The 20,011-nt window shown below is 35.7% G+C and overlaps 2 protein-coding genes across 4 annotated transcripts in view; both read right to left on the bottom strand.

The window, feature by feature from the left end:
- Positions 1-1,400: 1,400 nt before the first annotated feature.
- GCG (glucagon) lies at positions 1,401-19,349 on the bottom strand. Of its 2 annotated transcripts, none has more exons than XM_064434741.1 (7): positions 19,216-19,349; positions 8,331-8,431; positions 7,784-7,945; positions 6,862-6,915; positions 5,227-5,364; positions 2,898-3,041; positions 1,401-1,900 (listed from the first exon to the last, which is right to left on the bottom strand). In XM_064434741.1, exons 1-7 carry the CDS (start codon positions 19,282-19,284, stop codon positions 1,876-1,878), a joined length of 693 nt encoding a protein of 230 aa, XP_064290811.1. In that variant the 5' UTR covers positions 19,285-19,349; the 3' UTR covers positions 1,401-1,875. The 2 variants fall into 2 exon arrangements, with proteins under 2 accessions (XP_064290811.1, XP_064290812.1); XM_064434742.1 differs by lacking the exon at positions 19,216-19,349 and adding an exon at positions 12,230-12,344.
- The window catches only part of FAP (fibroblast activation protein alpha), a 36,750-nt gene continuing 36,001 nt past the window's right edge, over positions 19,263-20,011 (bottom strand). For both annotated transcript variants that reach the window (XM_064434710.1, XM_064434711.1), the window contains one exon: positions 19,263-19,402. In XM_064434710.1, coding sequence (XP_064290780.1) covers positions 19,301-19,402 — 102 coding nt within the window. In that variant the 3' untranslated portion in view covers positions 19,263-19,300. The remainder of the gene's footprint in view (positions 19,403-20,011) is intronic.

The following is a 20,011-nucleotide window of genomic DNA, read 5'->3' as shown; positions in this document are numbered from 1 at the left end:
ATTCATGCTCTAGATTGGGACTTAGAAAATTAGAGGTTAAATGTTTTTGTTGTGTTCCAGACAAGCAGCATAAACTTGAGAAAATAATTTATATCCCTCTGTTCCTAAAGCATATAATATGTAAAAGTGTGGAAAGCCCAGTATTTTCATAGCTGACAAAGCCATCACCAGGAGAGGATCGAAATCCCTGGTGACAGACACTGCAGAAAAATGGATTTGTAACTGAGGAATCCTGTCCTTCAGAACACCAAAACATCCTGGACAAAGTGAAATAGAAAAAATTCAAAGGCAATAGTTCAGTCTGTGGGAACAGAAGAGTTACCTCATACCATTTTATCCTGGTCCATATGTATCCACCTATGTATAACTGAATCTTTTCCAGTTCCACTTGGACCCAAACCACTGTGTACAAATGGGATTAAATAAACAAATAATATGTATACATAGTCTTCAGCTATTTTTACTTTTTCTTTTCTTATCTACAGTGATATTTTGGATGTTATGATTTTATATTTTTTTTAGTGCAAGATTCTTTTGAGTTTAAATTGTTTAAAGTTGGGATGTTAGAACAGCTTTCTGTTGTTGCCAAGAAGCTGATCAAAATGCCAAATTGGGTATGATCTGTTCTGATCTGAAATTACAGAATATTCATTCCTATAACACTTTGGAAGAATGATCTAATATTTTCTCAGAAATTTTAGATTCTAAGTGGAAGTTTCAGATGCTTTTAAAAACTTATTCCCATAAAAATTTTATTCCTAGCAAAATTATAGGTACTAATTCTGATTCTGGTCCTATTCCATATCAACTTCTGCTAGATACTTGTTGAGACCATTGGATTTCTCTTAAACCACTTGCCCTTTAAGACATTTTAATATAGATCCCTGGATATTCCTAAAATAACACGAGGAAGAAAAGGGGTTTTGGGTAGTCATTGGAAGTAGGAGCAGCAGCCCATAAAAGTGATTCTCAGAGGAAGAAGGAAGGAAGGATGGAATATAACACAGATTAGAGGGCCTTGGCTTGATTTGGCAATCTTACAAAATTTGAAGGAGTTCTGGGGCAGTTTCCACATTTATGAAGTATATTGCACTTAACATTTTCAAAGCTGTCCTCCTGTTCTGAGCCAGAATTTATGCTAATGAAGAGTAATTGTCTCTTCAGTCATGTTTCCTCCTCTAGCTTCATCTTGCATGATTTATTTTTCACCTAAATATGGTTCAGAGTTCACACAGCTCTTTTCTGGGAATCATTGCAGAGAAAACGTGACAAAACAATGCTGAGTGTATCATTCCAAACAAACCACTTCTAAGATCCCAGAGACACTAAAATATTAGAATAAAATGAAATGGCGTGCAACAAGGAACGTGGCATATACACAATGAGAAGTCAACAGAAAAGAAGCTTGAAAAAAATTTATTTAAGGCTATAATTTAATACCCTTAAAGCTTAGCCTTTTTATAACAAAGGTTTTAAGAGGGATATTCACTTCTCAGGCATTTGTAACTGCCAGCCCCTTATGAATAACACATATAATTGGTAATTGAATAATTTTTGTGTAGAAGTAAATTTTTTAGAAAAATAATTTTATCCTTAAATATAAAGGGAGTTACTTTAGTCCTAATAAATGCAAAACATGAAGTTATAGAACTTCCACAGTCTTAAAGCTGTTAAGAAAACCATCCCTTAGACAACAGGTTTTCCATATATAAACCTTTGGCAACACTAAACTATAGTACAATTATTTCCTGGCATGCAAGGTGACATAGCTTTGTTACAACAAATGTAAATGACAGAATACAGATTTCAGAATCTCCTAATAACTGGCAGTTGATGAAATGAAGATCTTAATTTATCCCATTTTATTCTTCATTTTTACTGGTATTCTTCCAAAAGGTCTCTGGGAAAAAAAAAAAAGAAAAAAAGCAGCAGCAATTAGGAAATATTCTAAGTCTCCCAAGATTTATGAAATATGTGTGGAACATATTTTTTCTGTTTAAGACTGAGCAGATGTTAGTTTCACAGACCTCTCAATGCCTCTCTCTAATAACTGATTGAAAACAATTATTCCTAAAGGAAAAGCATTTTAGTAGTTCTAATAGATTCTTTTCCTAAATTGTTTGTTTCATCACTGAACTACAAACATAAAAATAGTAACATTTTAATAAAAACTATATTTTAACTACACCTTCTAAATTTTTAGTTAATTTTGTTTCAGATTTCCAAAATTAACTAGTCTTTTGGGGTGCTTTAATAATCCAAATGGGATATCTAACGTTAAAAAAATCTGGCCGCTCACATGTGTCTTGAGTTGGCATTTAATTACTTTTTTAAATGCTCTGTTAATTTTAACAAATAATTCCCAATTATTAACCTGTTCACAGCGCTCATTTAGGAAATGCTGCTTTGCCTACCTACAGAAAAACTAAAGCAGGGTTCCCAAACAGTCACCTGTCAGGAGCTCAGATTACAGCACTGTTCCCTCCCTAATGACAAGCCACAGATTAATGCAGTGTTTTATATCACAGTCTTTAAAGAATAATCAATTTGGTGTAATGTTACCAGTAAATATTTCTGATTTTATAATGTCCATGCAAAGCAAAGCTTTTTTTTTTTTCACTAATTTAATATGACCTTACTTCTGGTAACATTCAGTGGCAGAACTACTTTCAAGTTAAATATGCTATTATGAGAGAGGTTCAGCATTGATAAAAATTCAAATAATATTTGGAATAAGTTCCATTTAGCGTCTTATCCTTCCTCATCTGTCTGTAACAAAGTTTGCAACATACTACAGATATATCAATAGCTAAGAGAAAAATTAGTAGTATTTGCCCCAGGTGTGACAAATGCATTTTAAATATCAGTATATTAAGAATAGTATAAAATTCAGGCACCTTTGGGTAACTTTTGTGTTAATTAGCCATTTTAGGAACTCTTTGGCAGCCATGTCATCAAGGACTTTGTTGATATCACTGGTGAAAGTGCCATCTGCATGTCTTCGACCCATTTCTTCAGCCACAAGAGCTTTCTCTGGGAAACTTCAAAGGCAAGAAATTATCAGCACTGTGCAGATCAAAACAAACAAACCATTTAAAAGGGCCTTACTGCAGGGTGCCAGTACACTGCACATTCCCTGTCATTTTAAGGGTTGAGCCCAATGTTATGGCTCAGTACAGCACAATGTGTGTCAGAACATCTTTTGAGGCATAATTTTCAAAACACACAGCCATTCCTTCCAGTGAGCCTAAACTCTTCTCCAGCAGTTCTGAGAAAGCCACACATGCAAAAATATATCTCAGTCTGCAATGTCTAATGTCATGCATATTAGGCACCAGTACATTTACTAAGAATTGGTATTTAAGAAATACCACTACTAAAACATTACAGTAAAATTTTCATACTTTTTTCTGTTTTATTTGGACATAAGGCCTATTTATTTACTTAAAATTATATTTTCTAAGAATTCTGATTCTTAATAAGAATTATTAAGAGCAGCAAATTTTTTTTTTTTTTTTTTTTTTTTTTTTTTTTGTGGAAGGGTGGTTGAAATAGCTCACTTAAAGCACCTGTATAAAACCTATGTGCTTGTTTGATGCAAAATCCATGTAGAATGTTGCATTTTATACTTGGAATCAGATCCTAATTATTTTTCCATTCTTTTTTTGAATTTCACTCCCATTCTTTTTTTCTGCTGGAAAACCAGTTTGTCAAAGCCAGAGTTTGATTTAGAAAACTTTCCTCTCTTGTTTCATCCCATCAAATATAGGAAGATTTTGATGGATTTCATTAAGGTGGGCTGATGCTGAAGCACCCTGGGTCCTGGATCCAATGACAGGCAGACTGGTTTGTTTCAAGGAAGGCTCTATACAATTTCAACCACAAATAGTACTAAATGCTGGAAAGCAGAAGTGTTGTCTACAATTAATTGCTCATCTAGGTTTCCTAGTTCAATTGAGGTTGTATTTCTCTCAAATGGATACAGAAATACCCTATTTCTGCTCATGAAAATAAAACATGACAGAAAAACAAGTGGAAGTCTGAACATAACTAGGAAGGGGAATCAGTTTTCCCTTCCCTATATAGCTGACCTAATTTATTTAACTCTGGTTTTGTTCAGGAAATTGTCAATATTGACAAAACTTACTTACTTTTTCCTATTTAGTCTTCCTTAACTACAACACACAATCTTGTCTTACAGATTGTATTTTATTATTATTATTTATTATTTATATTTATGTAAAGTGAGAGACTTACATAATACTTTACAGCTGGCAGAATATTTAATCAGAGGATGAGCTGAAATCCCTGCCCCAAAGAGCTTACAGTCTAAAGGCACAAATAAGTACAGAACAGTTAAAAGGTGGGGAGTGGCAGCTGCATGGTGTAGCTCCTAACCATGCAGAGTTGGAAATAGATGAGCAGAAGATGCCTGCAGGAGACTGGAGGCAATGCCATTCTAAGTGCAAGACCATCATGACAAAAGATGTAAAGTCATGAGGGAGTACATGAAGTGGATAGGACATAGAAATCTGCAATGAGTTTGTGGAGAACAAGGTAGAAATTAAAGAAATCATAGGTAGGCAAAACCATTAGTGGAGCTTTGTGCCCAGGGAACTGCAACCCATGGCAAAAGAATCAGAGGCATCTTAAAAAGGAAGATAAGTTATAGCAAATGATAGTTGTTATGGCAGCAGCAGCTTGGGGAGACTCTGAGAAGCACGGGAAGTGGAAAAGAAGTTATTAGTTACTGCTGGGAATGATCATCAGCACACAGAGTACACCTGATGACATTGGTAAAAATTCAATCTTGGAAATATTGCAGAGGAAAAGATGGACTGTAAAAGGAAAAAAAAAAAAAGAGAAAGCAATTTAAGATGACACTGGCTTGAATAATCTCAATGACAGTTAAGGAGACTGTAAGCAATGTTATGTGAAGGGGAAAGGTGGTAATTAGAGGAAGAAGATCTGGTTTAGTTTTAGATGTGTTGACCTTAAATAAAACTTGACCTTTTAAAGTGTAACAGCATACTGAACAGGTTTTAATCTGTATTTGAACTTAATAATGTAAAGTGGTAGTCCATCACCAACATAATATCTTCTAATACAAAGGAAAGACATGAAGTACAGCAAGAATGATCAAAAACACATCAAAGTTTCATCAGACATGATTTTTAACTCCAAATACTAGGCAAAATTTAATAATAGGAATGGATGGATTCTTACTCTCTTCTTCCTCGTCCATTCACTAACCAAGCGATGAACTCCTTGGCAGCTTGACCTTCCAAATAAGAGGTGATGTCGCTGGTGTAGGTGCCTTCAGCATGTCTCTCAAATTCCGCGTGGCGCTTGGAGATTGCATTGCTGAAAGGAGAGTGGGTAAGAGTGTGTAAGACCGTGTAAAAATTTAACTTTTTAACAATCTTCATTGATTTTAATTTCCCACTTGCCAGACTAGTGTTTCTATAGGAGAGAGGGGTTCTTTCTGCGCCTCAAATTGATCTTGATGTATTTTTTATTGTTAGGTTTCAGTGCTGAAGGTGTGGCTTGTACTGTGCAATACAGTTTTATGCAGATGTTCCTGAACTAGTTCTGAACAACTCACTTCAGGTGTGGAAAGCAATTACAGCTGTGTTGGAATGGTCTTACTAATTAAGTATGCGCTAGAAACTGTATTTTATTATACAAACATGCTTTTTGTTGCCCTTTAATGCTCCCCCTACCTTCACCTTCATTATTTCTGAGCCAAACTATTCAGAATTAATTCCTTCTAAATTTACATTTTGAGTTGTTTTATGAACCTTTTAAGTCATCACTCTGACCAAGTCATAATCTTGGAAAACTTTCAAGCCTGATCAACTCCATCTTATTAAAGGCATTCTCCTCTCCCTCCCTACACCTCATTGTGGTTCTTTCTCTGATATAACACAAAATTATGTTACAGTGGCTGCTGGGAAGGCAAACTGCTCTAAGAAGTAGACACGTTATGGAATATTTTCCATGAATAAATTCCCTAGCATTTCTGTTTCAAAATTTGCTATTTTCTGCCCAAATCTAGCTCTTTCTATTATTTTTTCTTCTTGGGATGTCACCATTCCTCCTAATTTAGTACCATCTGCACTTTTCATCAGCATGCTAACTAGAGTTGTTTGGAACATTTTTAATGAAATGTTAATTTTTGGAGATATGCTGTTTCAATGAAGCGGAAACATTATTACAAATTTGTTATTAATATTGACAGTGTGAACGTTAAGGCTCTTTCTGATCTGGGCTATCCTTTTTAGATTTTCTGACGAGAGAAAGAATTAATATAGGTATTTTAATCTGTTTGCAACAACACTTACTCAATTTCTCCTTTATTTATTTAAAATTTCCAATCTCTCTAACCCTTTCCCAAAATCACAGTCAAGAAACAGAATTCTGGCCTTCAGCAGTCCTCTCCTTTCTGTAATAAGTGGTTTATGAAACATGAGACTGAGGGCTGAACATTGCATCATGTTCAATGAGCTCTCTGCAAATTTTCCTGGCCACCTTCCTTTCACTAATCTTCTCACCGGTTTTTTATTCTTCAGCATAATGTGGTTGATTTTGTTTATTTCTTTTCTGCCTTTCTCTATACCAAGTTTTTCTTTTTATGTTATTCTCATCCTGTTGCATTACTTGCATCTATAGCTATAGAACACAGGTGCAGGAATAAATAACATATCCTATTTCTTCTTAAAAAGCGGGAGTGAAATAATGCATTTGATTGATATTTCTTTGATTGTGGTAACATTTCAAAGAGCACTAGTTGTTCTCTTTCTTGTTTAACTGAAAATGAACTCAAACTGGTTTTGAATAACAAGTTATGACAAACAATACCTTGAGAGCTGGTCAGGGACTTTGTTGTTTTCTTTGTCCTCCTGTGCTTGTTGGCTGTAGTGAAATTGCACAATCATTAGATCATTATTACCAGTACACTCCAGAGCCTGCATAAGCTTTATTAGTTATTATTTGAATATTGTAGTAAGCCCCCATGACTCATATATTAATATTATATTAATTATATTTAAGACATATGAATTTAAATTCGTGCAATGTGTAGACATTGTTATTTTATACTTTAAAGATTTCCACAGAGGTTTAAAAGCATTAATATAATAGATTCTTCTGGATATTTCTGGATTCTTTTTGGACAGATTTTCTCTAGAACACAAGACTGACACACTTATACATTATTCTTGCTCTCACCTTGCTAGCTTGAGTTGAATCAAAGTATGTTTAAAAAAAAACATGCCAACTTATAGTGGGGATATTGGTAAATTATGCAGTGGTCAACAAAACTTACACTTCAGCTGCCTTTTCACAAATGAAACATCAGGATTAGAGTATCCATAGATAGGAAAGTTTTATTGAGGCCTAATGGCCCAGAATTGTACATTATATATTTTATTTTTATTGAACTTAATTGATTCACTGAGAAAATTTGTCTCAAAGAGGCTGAGACAATGTTTTTAGGTGGCATATCAGATACTGCACTTTGATTTAGTCAAATCCTTTTGATTGATTTTGCATGTTTCTCATCTCTAATAATATATTAATATTCGTTAATGGCTGGACTTGATCTCAGAGGTCCTTTCCAAACTAAATGACTCTATGACTGTATACATAAATTTTCCTCAAGTACTTATTTGAGGTTTATCCATGGTCTGGGATGGGGAGCTGATACCAAGAAACTGAATTGGCTAGATTATTGGCTGTTTCCGTTTGTGGAGATCTGTATCAATGTGACCAAAATGCTTACCCATTTCTTTTAGTGCTCATCAACCATTGCACAAAGTCCTGAGCTCGTCTGGTGTCCAGGTACTTGGTGTAATCACTGGTGAATGTGCCTTGTGAGTGACGTTTCACTTCATTCAGCTGTCTAGATTCCTCTATTGGCTCAGAATGGGAAGCTTTGAATGATCTGTGAAAAGTTTAGACCTTGTTAATCTGCAATGGTTGCAGTACAGTCTACAGGTGCATTGATTTTTCTTTTAACAATACTTTTTTTTTACTCCCACAAAGTGAAAGCAAGTGGCATATTGATTAGTAGCTGTCTGGTAAAAGGAATCTGTATAGCAGACTGGACACTGCCCAATTACACAGTTTTCATGGATAAATAAGGCAGCCATTGTTTTAACACCCCAAATTTCTGTGCTAAGCTTTGCAGTATTAAAAACCCTGTCGATTTCAATGGTAGATCAAGAACTGCATAAAGGGGTCTTTAAATTATAGTATGTTTGGCTTCAAAGTGTAAGAAAACAAAGTTCAGGCCAAGTATTTGTGAAAGTTTGGTATAAAGAATTTACCTTGATTTCTCCTCTGTATCCTGAAGAGGATTTTGCCAGCTGCCTTGAACTATCATTAAAAGGAGACCAGCAACAAAGTAAATGCTTTTCATTTTCATTGCCTGTCAAAACAGAAATAAAACAACAAAGAAAAATGTTATCATGCTTACACATGTCTGAATCAATTACGTCGAAAAGAGACATTCTTAGTGTTGATCTAAACACGAAGATAAATATAAAGAACCTTCTAGGATGGGTTTCGTGTCCAGTGGATGACATTTTAGGGCCTTGGGTAGGCATTCAACAGATGTAGTCTCTGTTCTAGTCTTTCAGCTCTAGTTTATATTCTAGAATGCAAGGAGATCTGAGAGCAACTGCATCCTCACTGTCTTTTGCAATGTGAGGATAAGGTCTGTTCTCTCCTTTTCTCTGGGTTCTGCTGATGGCAAGCACTAGATCTGCAATACAGTTCTATTGCAAAACTAGGGGTAGTGATGTGGCTATGATTTCTTTTCCCAGGTCATTCACTAGAGAAAGAAACAAAGCAAATCTTTGTCAAGAATACTGTCACATTAGCAGCTCCCCATCCATCTTTCTCACAGAAGTTGCAATGAGTTCACATCAGCAACATATCACTGGAAATAATTTCATCATGTACTTGGGCTAATACTTGTGTATTTGAAAAAGCCTTTCTGCCATCCATGGCATTTTCCTATGGAGGTTTATGATGCAGTCTGAAAAGCAAAGGGAGATAGAACACATGAAGCAAAGTGGTAGCAAGGTAAGTCCCAGTCTGAAAACACCCTCCCCACTAAATGTAATTTGTACCCTACTCCTGTGGCCCCACTTCAGGAATTACTGAAGCTGATTTACTTACTGCTTACTAATTTATAAAATAAGGCAGTCTGAGTGAAAATATACATCCTCTCTATTTTAATGCCTTGTCACAAGAGGCTGAATTTAAATATACTATGGGCTGGAGGAAGTCTTAGAAAATGATGAGGGAATGATGTATAGTGAAGGTGCAGATTACTCCATTTTGAGACTGAGACTTGGCTCTGCACTGAGCAATGCCAGTGAGGGGGCTTTATGAACACCTCTGAAAAGGTGATCTCCTGCATCAAAAATCTTACTGCTGTAGGACTTCTGCTCTGCCCCCATAGTGTGCCCCTTCATAGCAGATTTTTTTTGAAACCTGTTTCTTCCATCTGTTTTAAAATAACTTACAGTCGGACATGCAAAGCTTGACTATTGGCAGGCATTTTACCAATGGTTAGGAAGAATCTATTGGACTGGTGCTTTGTGAGGCCCGATTTTTAAGAGAATCTTACTGAATAATATGAATATTTTACTAGAATACCTCAGTATCAGTATCAAAATACTTGAGGCAATCAAAATCTTAATAAAAGATCAAGCTCAGGAAAATAAATGTGTAGCTATAATATTTTCTGATGGATATTAGTATTAAGAAATGGAGTCAGTTTTCCTCTCTCCACCAGAAGCCACTGCCATTTTTACTCATTTTTTCATCAGTGTCTGGAGACTGGTTTCTGCCTTGTGCAATGTCCTGGTATATGAGTTGACCCCTTCATTTGAGCATAGCCTGCTACAGTACCAACATACACCACAGTGGTCATGTAGTCAGTCCTATAAAAACCCTAACTGTAGTACTGAACTCTGCTTTCACTGTTTCATTTGGAGCTGTAATTCGGCAGTGCAACACTGACATCCAATGTTTATCTCAAGGAATGCATAATTTCACATTTCATAGGCTTCTGGCAATGGAACAAAAGCTCTGCCTGTTCTTTAGGAAATGACTCTGTTGTGGCCATTTCAGAATGCTTTGATTGACCCCTCTGGTAGCTGATACAGCTGTAAATGAGTTAACCTGGACTTGGACATCAGATAAAGCCTGGCTATTACAGCATACATAAGCAAATTTTCCCTGCTTAATAGTCCTAGTTTACAGCTGTCTGTAGCTTTATTAAACTGCAATCCAGATTAGCCATAAACCCAAGTCACTGTTTTGGTCCAACACCAAAAGCTTTTCTTTTATATAAAAGTTATTAAAAATAATTCAAAGTTACTGTAGTCAGTAAAGAGATAATTTCAGTTCATCTTGGCTTTAAAGTCTCAGGCCTATAGAACTTTCAGATGTGAACAGTCCCACTGGCTACTTTATTCCTTAAGTATTAAGATATTGCATTAAAATCAAATGCATTTTCAGCTGCTTTCTAAATTTTCAGAATCAAAACAGTGAGATTATTAAAAAAGAAATATGTATAAATGCAGTTTTTGAAATGCAAAAAATTTTTGAGAATCCTTATTAATAAAATTAGCTTTTCCAAAAACTATTAATCTTATGTCAACTATGTCTTTAAAAAAATTTTGTTTTTTCAACATTTAGTATTTGCTATTGGTAAGTTAAACCATCAACAGAAGTTCTTGATAAGTTAAACAGGATACAGTTTTAAAAGAAGAAATTGTTATTTTATTCTTGATAATATAGGCATGTGTTATAGAGAAAAAAATAAATTATCAGAAATTATGCTGGCTAATAAATTAATTTCTCAATCAGAAAAAAGGTTTTATTTGCTGTAAGTTATTTATATCACCAGTAGATACTGCTAAAACCCATGAAAACCTATTGTCAAGGCACAGGAAAACTAAAGCTAATCTCACAAAGAAAATTTTTATTCCTATGCATATTAGACTAATGAAAATATTTTCAAATCTTTCTGATTGAAAATGAAAATAATTAAGACATCTCAGTTTGAATCACCAGAAATATGTAACAAATATACCTCTCAAATCTTGATGAGATATTTATTTGAATATTATTTTCTTGACCAACCTGATTTTTCTAGTTTTCTAATATATTCTACTACAGATGTAGTAGATTTTTTTTAGCTATGTACAGTTTTAACTGGCTTAATTTCATTGAGTTTTTAAAAAAATCAAAAGTCACATTTGTATCTATTTCCAGTTAAAAAATAGAAATTATGAAGTTACATTAAAAAGCAGGAAAAAAAGGGAAATCTTTTCATATGAACATGCATGAATGAACAAAATAGATTTCTATTGAAATGAAACTGTCTGCAAATAGCAATAATTTCTATAAATAAAGAAATTACTTTTTCAGGCAGGTGTATTTTACATCTGATTTACCCACCATGCTATAATGCCTTGTACAAAGTTCTGTAAAATCCAACAGTTCTTGTCAAAAGAATTCCAGAGTAGGATAGAAGATGAAACTAAATTTAATGCAATAATCCCAATAACTATTGAAAGGCTTTAATTTTACTTCTGTGCTATAAAATTTCCTTTTCTGATCTTACAGAGATATGAAAATAATAGTTGCTTGAGACAAACTAATCTAAAAGTGGGGCAGTGGAGTGACAGTCTGTAGGGTGACAGAGTGACAATCTGTCTTGGACAGTTTTAAATCAGTGTCTACATAAACCCACTGAATTTGTTTCCATGCTTCTAGCTTAATCCTCATTGATTCATATTTAGACAGTATCTATAAGGAGTGAATAATTTTAAACTCACATTAATTAAATATTTTTACAGAAGATACTAAAGATAAAAATATAAAATCAAAAATTGTATATCTCATTTAAATTCTTACTACAATGCTTGTCTTTCATGTTCTCATTGTTAATCTTCCTTCTTTCAATTAATTCTGCAACACAAATTGTTGATTTCCATTTTTCGGCTCATTCTCTGTTGAAATAATCAATACATCAAAATATTTAAATTACGATGTCATTAACTCCAAGTATCAATGAGTACAACCTCAGAAGAAAACACCAATCTGCTGAAAGATCTGCACCTCTATTGCAAACTTTGGGCAACAAAATGCAGATAATGCACTCGGCTTTCTCAAATAAATTTCTGGTAGCTCATATAAATCTTACCTTATTATACTTAGAAGTGATACGTGGCAGTTGCAGAAAGAGCTACTCTCTCTTCTGCAACTATGGCAAGCCTTGAGGATCCTGAGCTCTGCCTAGCTGCCTCTTTTGCACAGACTTATATATATACTGTTCAGCTCTAGTAAGCATTACAGGAGTGCATCATTGCTGACAGTTTCCTTATTCAACTTTAAAAAAAAGTCATCATATTTGCTATTCATTTCATTTGATAATTTTACAAGCAATTTCACACATTCATTCTGCTTACTTTATGACATCAATGCTAACATGGATTTGCAGAAGGAGTGAGGTAGCAATGTCCAAAGTAGTAAATATCAAACAGAAGGGCATTAACATGACAAACAGTGGGCAAAAGGTGCCTGGGATCAAAAGGCAGCAATTTCTCCAATTTCTGATTTGCCACATTTAATATTTAGAGTCCTGATTCTATTGACATCAATAGCATTATTTTCACTTATCAATTTTAAATCAGAGTTTATAAATTTAATCAATTTTTAAAAATAAGCACAACTTTCCCAAAATCTCTTGAATGATTCTTCAGGTAATCTTGTGCCAATATAATGAATATGAAGAGATGTGAAATATTGCAATGATGGCTATGCCTAGCACAGATAAAATTTAAAATTTTTTTGATTAGCCTTAGATATAAAATTTTAAATTTGTAAATGCTACTGTAAGAAAATTCATACACACTTGGAACTGCATACCAAACATTCACTATAAACTGAGTTTCACACTATGAAACTATAGATTTCTATAGATTATATGCAAGATAATCTAATGCACTATAGATTTTTGCAAGATAAACCATTTGCTCACATTTCCATTCCCTACAAGGAAAAAAATTAAACAAAATAGATTTGAGATGTGTACTAGTGCATGTTGGATGTAGTTATTGTTGTTCAGTGGAGACAATTTCATAGCTCTGGTGGCACAGCGTTGCCAAAGAAAGCCATGGTCACCCATGCAGCAACAACACAGAGACTGAGACAGGTAGGGGAGACAGTCAGGTAGGAGGAAGGTTCTGGAATCACAATAGACATCTGACTGAGTGTTAATGACAGCCTGTGCTCCAGTCTGGAGTTCCTCACTGTCTGGTTTGTGGCACAAGGTACATACAATATTATAACAAAACATATTTCCCTTAACACTGCTCTTCAAAGCCAGCAAAGAATGTGCTTCAGTGAGGCAATTGTCTGCTGACTGACCACAGCCAGATTGGCATTGCCCATAAGATACAACTGAGGTAGTGTATAAACTTAATAACCATGCTAGAGTGGCAAACAAAATTTACTGGATCCTTCCTAGAGCTCTATCCTAAACACCTGGCTATGGTACCATGGCAGGGGTTCAGGGAAATATTAAGTCTCACTACACAGTCCACATCATCAAGTTTAATTTTTGTTATGTGCAATTTTTCTATGCTATTGAATCAATCTGTGAGATTAATGGTTTATTTTTTCCATTTCTAGTCCTCGGGGTGGGTCACCCGGTGGCTCCCGCGGAGGCCAGCAGTGTGTCCTGCAGTACCGGGACAGCGCAGCAGATGGGGATCCAAGGGCCCTTTCCACCGCTCCTGCCCCTGGACCGACACGCACAAGCTTTACAGGGATTGCTATAATCATCCCTCTACATGCTGAGTTAAAGATACTTTGGAAAGAGGCAGTATGGAATGTGAGACAATATCCTCTTCTCCAGGAAACAGACAGCTTTTCTCTTTTTCTTTATCTCAGTTTATTTTCTTGTGTCATATAAAGTGCTTTGTTTACAGTAGGATGATTCCAGAAAAAAAATGAGACAGAGCACCTCAGTGCACCTGGTTGGGCAGGTTGTCACAGAGCTGTATCATCGAGCAGGTCATCTAGCATCTAGAAGGTGACCAGTTATTCGTTTTTCAAGTTGTACACAGAAAATAAAATGTACATAAAAGAAGTGAACTGCCATCAAGAACAGTTCATGCAACATCAAGAGCAGGGCCATGCAACCCTCAGTTGCCATAACTGAGTCTATAATTATATTTCAGGAACACAGCAAAGAAGAGTTTCCAGACAAAAGTGGAAAATTATATCGAGTGTATGAGACATGCACATACACTCAGGTTTGTTCCTCTCACATTTCAAAATATACCAGTTAGATGGTACCTCTTGGCAAAATCAAGGGCAAGCTCACTGTCCTCTATGTCATTGCTCTCAAATGAGACAATACTTTGCGTCAGACTAAGAGACAGCAGCTGAAAGTGGCCTGCCTTTGGGAAATTTTCATGTTTCTCATTATTCAATTGGAGTGATTGTGTTCACTGTATCTGGAATTTATCAAAGTTTCCCACACCATCATCTGATTAAAATTGTCAAGATTTGAACATTTAAATGAATTAGGAACTTTCTGGCTTTTGACAGTAAAAAGTAAAAAAAAAAAAAAACCCTCAGCAAATGCATTCAAAAAAGTGACCTCCCCAAATTCTTCTGTGTATTTCTTCATTACATATTTATTGCTATTGTATTATTATCCATTACATGTCTAAAGGGAGGAGTATGTATCTTGGGGTATGACTACAGGCCCACACCCTTTACTTTCTCATATTACACAGCAAGCATTCTCTCTCTCACTCTCCTGCGAGTTCAGAGGGCTGGGCTCTGCAGCCCCTTCCGTTTTGCTGTCTTTGTTACACGATAATTACAAAGATCATTCCCCTCCTGGGAATAGGAACCAATATAGGAGGAATATATGTGTAAACACATGCACACATAAAAAACCCACCACGTTACATCCATAAACCTGTGCTTGTACAGAACACACACAGTGTACTCCACGGGCACCCTTCGGGGAGCATGAATGCTTTTCTGAAATGGAGAGTGAGTCTGGGGTCTCTAGGCCTTTCCACAGCACACAGCTCCGTGCTCTCTGCCAGGGGGGATGAGAGGTTTGTACCTCAGGAGGCACAGCCATTATAACTGAGCTGCAGCCCACACTGTCTGCTCACATAAGTTGGAGTCGCTCCACTGCAAGTCAATGGAGCCGCATCAATTTGCGCAAGCAGAAGAGCTGGCCCAATATGTACTAGTTGTTTTACATTCTGAGAAGACAATGTTCATAATTGAAAGTAATACCAAATGCTCTTTGCAAATACTATGAATTATTCAGATTAAATATAGAGCCTTCAAATGACTCTATAAAATGTTCTAAACAGCTGTGCCTTGTAATTGGAACTGACTGGCAAACTGGGAAGTATTGAATGCAGTCTGAATTGGACTTGATATCTGAGTAAAATGAGCATAACACTAACCATATTCTAGAACCTGACTGGTTTCTGCTAAATTTCTCTTCAAGACTTTTCTTCTTTACAGCTGCAGTAATTCTGTGTGAAACAAATCATGTAGGTCTGTGTTTGAAGTATAAGGATTGCAGGTTCTTTCATGTGCACAGCTCATGCAGCACGAGTAAGGTAGATGACGAGGACAGGTTTGGAGTGGAATCAGTGACTTTCCACTATTTATGTACACTTCAGCTCCTAGAATAAAGCAATTTTTCCTTTTCAGCTCTGGTTTTAATTTGTAAAAGCTAGACAGAATTAATAGTGGAAACTGACTTTTAAACAACTGTATTTGTGGCTATTTATCAACGGCCTCTCTACCTAATTCAGAAAAAATACATCCTATCTTCAGAGGCTTCAGGCAGTGAAACATGGGTCTTCGAATACCTGTCATATTCGAAGGTATTTGAAGACTCATGTTTCATTGTCTGAAGTGGTATGTTTGAGTATCTGAAGTGTGAGAGTGTTATCCAAAAGAGAAAAGAACAGAAAGTGCTCAGCATTTTTTGAAAATTAGATCATCTAAAGCATTTGAAAGTGGGAAGAAAAACTTTGAGGATGTTAATTCCTGTCATAAGAGCTTAATTCAAATTGTGTCCTAGTGTTGGCTCTTACATACCATATTCCATGTTTGCAGTATAGTTATATATACTTTCTATTCACATACTTTGTTAGCTTCACCTTGATACCTCAGGACAAGCCCTTTCATCTTGAACTACTGAAGATGTGTTACAACAGAGCCTATCCTGTAGTGTCTTAAGGCTCTTCTCTCTGACTGAAGCAGAATGGGGCAAATACCTGTCCAGTAAATGTTTGGGGTAATGCTTTAACATGGATTGTGTTTGTAGACAAGGCAGAATGGAACACGTTCTCTTTCTAGACAAGAAAAGGCTTGGGAGAATCTCATCACCGAATATAAATATCTGAAGGGATGACATCTTCCAAAGAAGACTGAGCCAACCTCTTTTCAGTGGTGCCCAACGACAGAACTAGAAGCAACAGGCACAAACTGAAACATAGAATGTTCTGTCTGAGGAAAAGGAGGCATTTTTTTACTATGAGGGTGACCAAGTACTGGCAGTGGTGGCCCGGGGAGGTTGTAGAGCATCCAGATGGCTTTTAGATGTTCAAAAGCTGTCTGGACCAAGTCCTGGGCTGTAGGATGTAGGTAGCCCTGTGTGAACAGGGAATTGGGATAAGTAGGCCTCCAAAGCTCCCCTCCAACCCCAACCATTCTGTGATTCTGTTAGAGTACAAGGATAGGTTTGCAGTGCTCTGCACCATTTCTAGTGACTGACTGTGATATTTCCTGTTATAAGCACAGGCCAGGAAGCAATCTGACATTGATGTATTTTCAAGAGGGTTTTTTTGACACTCACAGCATCCTAGGACATGTTCTCCCAGGTCATCAAAACACATGGTTGCTCTATCATAAAGCTTTCAGGTTAGACATTATTTCAGCAATTCAGTGTAAATGTCACACTCTGCTGGAGACATATTCCCATTCTTTGGCAAGAACGCTGTGTAAGGCAAAGAAATTAACAACAAGAAAAACAAAGAAGGAAAAATGTTGCCAGCAACTGCACTTATTTTAAATTTTTTTTAATCCCCACAATTGCTGCCTACAAGCCAAAGTAGATGGTGAACAGTTTGGAAGATGTGTACTATGGTTGCCTTAGGAAACAAACGGACCTCAGGGCAGATTAATAATGAAATAGCTAATGCACCCCTTGAGAAAGAGGTACCTTCTGTTATGTTATTTGACTGTTTTTCCTGAAATGTTCCTTATTTCAAATACTTCCAAAAGCTTCAGACAACAGACCTGTGGGCAGGGTGTGAACAACACATTGCACCATTTTATTACTTACAGTACTGACAAAGGGCCAATCTATCTGCCCAAATTTCCAGAACTTAGAGGATTTTCAATAGAATAAATAAAATAAAAGTGCAGAAATTGAAAGGGACCTCAATGTATTGGTATTTATGTAAGACTGATATGCTTTTTTGCAAATTACTTAGGTTCTCATTGACATATTCAGGTATCTTAAACCTATAAGCATCTCAGATAAGAGCTTAATTTTTTCTCTCTTTCACCACAACATTACAATAATTTCCATGGTGTTGTATCAATATAGCAAATTGAGAGTTAAATCTCATTATTTCAACTGAATTGTATTCCTTATTTGTAAGATAACCACATTTCTGAGACTACTGTTGTGTGCAGCAAATGCACATAGGACCATATAATCAACATCTAATTAGGCCCACTTCATGTTATATTTGCTTAATTTTAACTTTCTTACAGCTATAATTTTTTCCTTTAGCCATTATAGCAGTTGAATTTTAATTACATTACCAACAAAAAGCTCATTAACATCACGTAATTGGCAGCGTTTCCAAAAAAACCTGAACTAATTGAGTATTTTCTGAAGAGTTCCCATCAAAGTATAATTTAACCATTACAAACAGCTTGGCAACTACATTTGCATAAAGATGTATCTAAGGAATGTTCTCATGTGTGGAAAATCAGATTTGATATTGCCATTAACAAACGAAGGAAGCTGTTACATAGCAAATCACTTCCACATTTTAATTATTTTGGCCAAACCCCATGTTTTTGTCAAGAAAGTCAAATGAAACCACTTGCTTTTCCACAAAGAAGCAGCAACTGGTCTCTGACTGAGAGTTATGAAGCATCTTGCTTTGTGGGAAGGCAACACAACCTATTTTAGGTTATTTTGCACTCTCAACAGCTAATAGCAGAGATTGTGTCAGAAAGACCATGGTTCTTATGCAGTAGACTAATTCAGAATTTTTTAAACACATGACCAAGGAATTGTTTAATGCACAGTGGATCTCTTGCCAATTATCTTGTTAATATTCTTATATTATGACCAGACTGATTTAATTACTAATGAAAAGAATACAAGTATTCCAATCATTATTAACTTCCACCATTTTTTAAATAGTTGCACTAGAAATAAAACAAAGAAAGCTTGCACAATCCTTTGATCCTTCCCCTCCAGTCTGGGATGAATGACACTGAGATCAATTTGAATGCTGAGGTGATGATTAGAAATTAAAAATAGGTCAATATGGCTCACATATTTTGAATATAGGTGAAAATCCACTGATATATGACAGTTATCATGAGTGTCCTGCTTTCATGTTTAAACCTGAACACTGAGAGTTTTGCAGAATCAAGGTTTCAAATAAGAGTTGAATAAAATTTGACCATATTCAATACTCTCAATAAGTATCCAAACTTCAGTGTTAGATATTGTTCCTATCTCTTCTTGGATTCTTTACAAAAGGTTGGAAATAAATTTTGAGAAACTGGTCCTTGTTAGGATGCTAATTAGGTACTTGCACTGCTTCCTTTGTCGTTCTGCATTTTACAGTTCTAGTTAACAAATGCAATCATATTAATCTGACAGCGTGCATTTGCAATGAACCACCCTTCTTGGACTGCAGATTGTAAATTTAAGCAAGTCAGCACAAAATGCACAAGACCCTTTACACTCAGATTTTATTTTTTCTGTCAAACAGGTATCAAATGTGTCAAAACATTTGTTACCATAAGATTTGCTAATATACAATATCAAAAGTGGATGTAAACATCAAGTTTAAAATTTCAAAGTTCCTGTGATCAATTCACCTGAACATTATACAACTTGGGCAGTGCTGTCTTTTCATTCTCCCAAAGACGTCGCAGACGCCTTAGCATGCTCTGAGTAGCCTGCTTATTCTGACAAAGAAAAGCATTGTTTGAGGAAGTGGGTCATATGTGTGTACAGATGTTTGCTGGAAAGGCCTGGAATTCCATGGTTCTGATCAGTATACCACTGAAAGAAAAAGCAAAAACAAAACATAAACCCCTTATGTCATGTTTTCAATTATGCAAGAGTTAAACAATACAAAAAATGTATTTTATTGCTACACACAAGAAAGTGGATGGCTCAAGAAAAACGAGGAACCTGATATTTTTTTTTAATCAGTTCCCAATATATTATTATTCTTGCTGAGAAAAAGTTTCTAATCCTTCTGTTATTTAAGAGTAAGCATTACTGCCTCAGTACTTACAGGCCAGTTGTATCAAGTCGGGCAAAAGAGCCTTAAAATGCCGATGAAATCCCCCTGACCTGCTGTGTGGCCTGGGTAATAGGGGTAAGAGTCTTGCTTAGGAATAAGTACTGAGCTCTAAGGAACAACATTTCAGCTAAATGTTTGAGCTCTATTCAAAACAACCCAGCATTATAGCAGGGCCATGAATCTTGTGAGTGACGATCTGGAAATAAAACACACATATGAATTATGCTAACTCAAAACTATCTGCTATTCCACTGTGATGGTGATGAATTCTGAACCAGAATGACTACAACTGCATACAGTTTTCCAAATACTTAAGATATAACCCACATTTGCTAAAGATTAGCAAAAGAGGCAGAAATGTG

This window comes from Passer domesticus, chromosome 10 (assembly GCF_036417665.1).
Source record: "Passer domesticus isolate bPasDom1 chromosome 10, bPasDom1.hap1, whole genome shotgun sequence".
NCBI classification, from domain to species: domain Eukaryota; kingdom Metazoa; phylum Chordata; class Aves; order Passeriformes; family Passeridae; genus Passer; species Passer domesticus.
The sequence above is the reverse complement of the archived record's forward strand: the minus strand, read 5'-3'. Positions and strand labels throughout refer to the sequence as shown.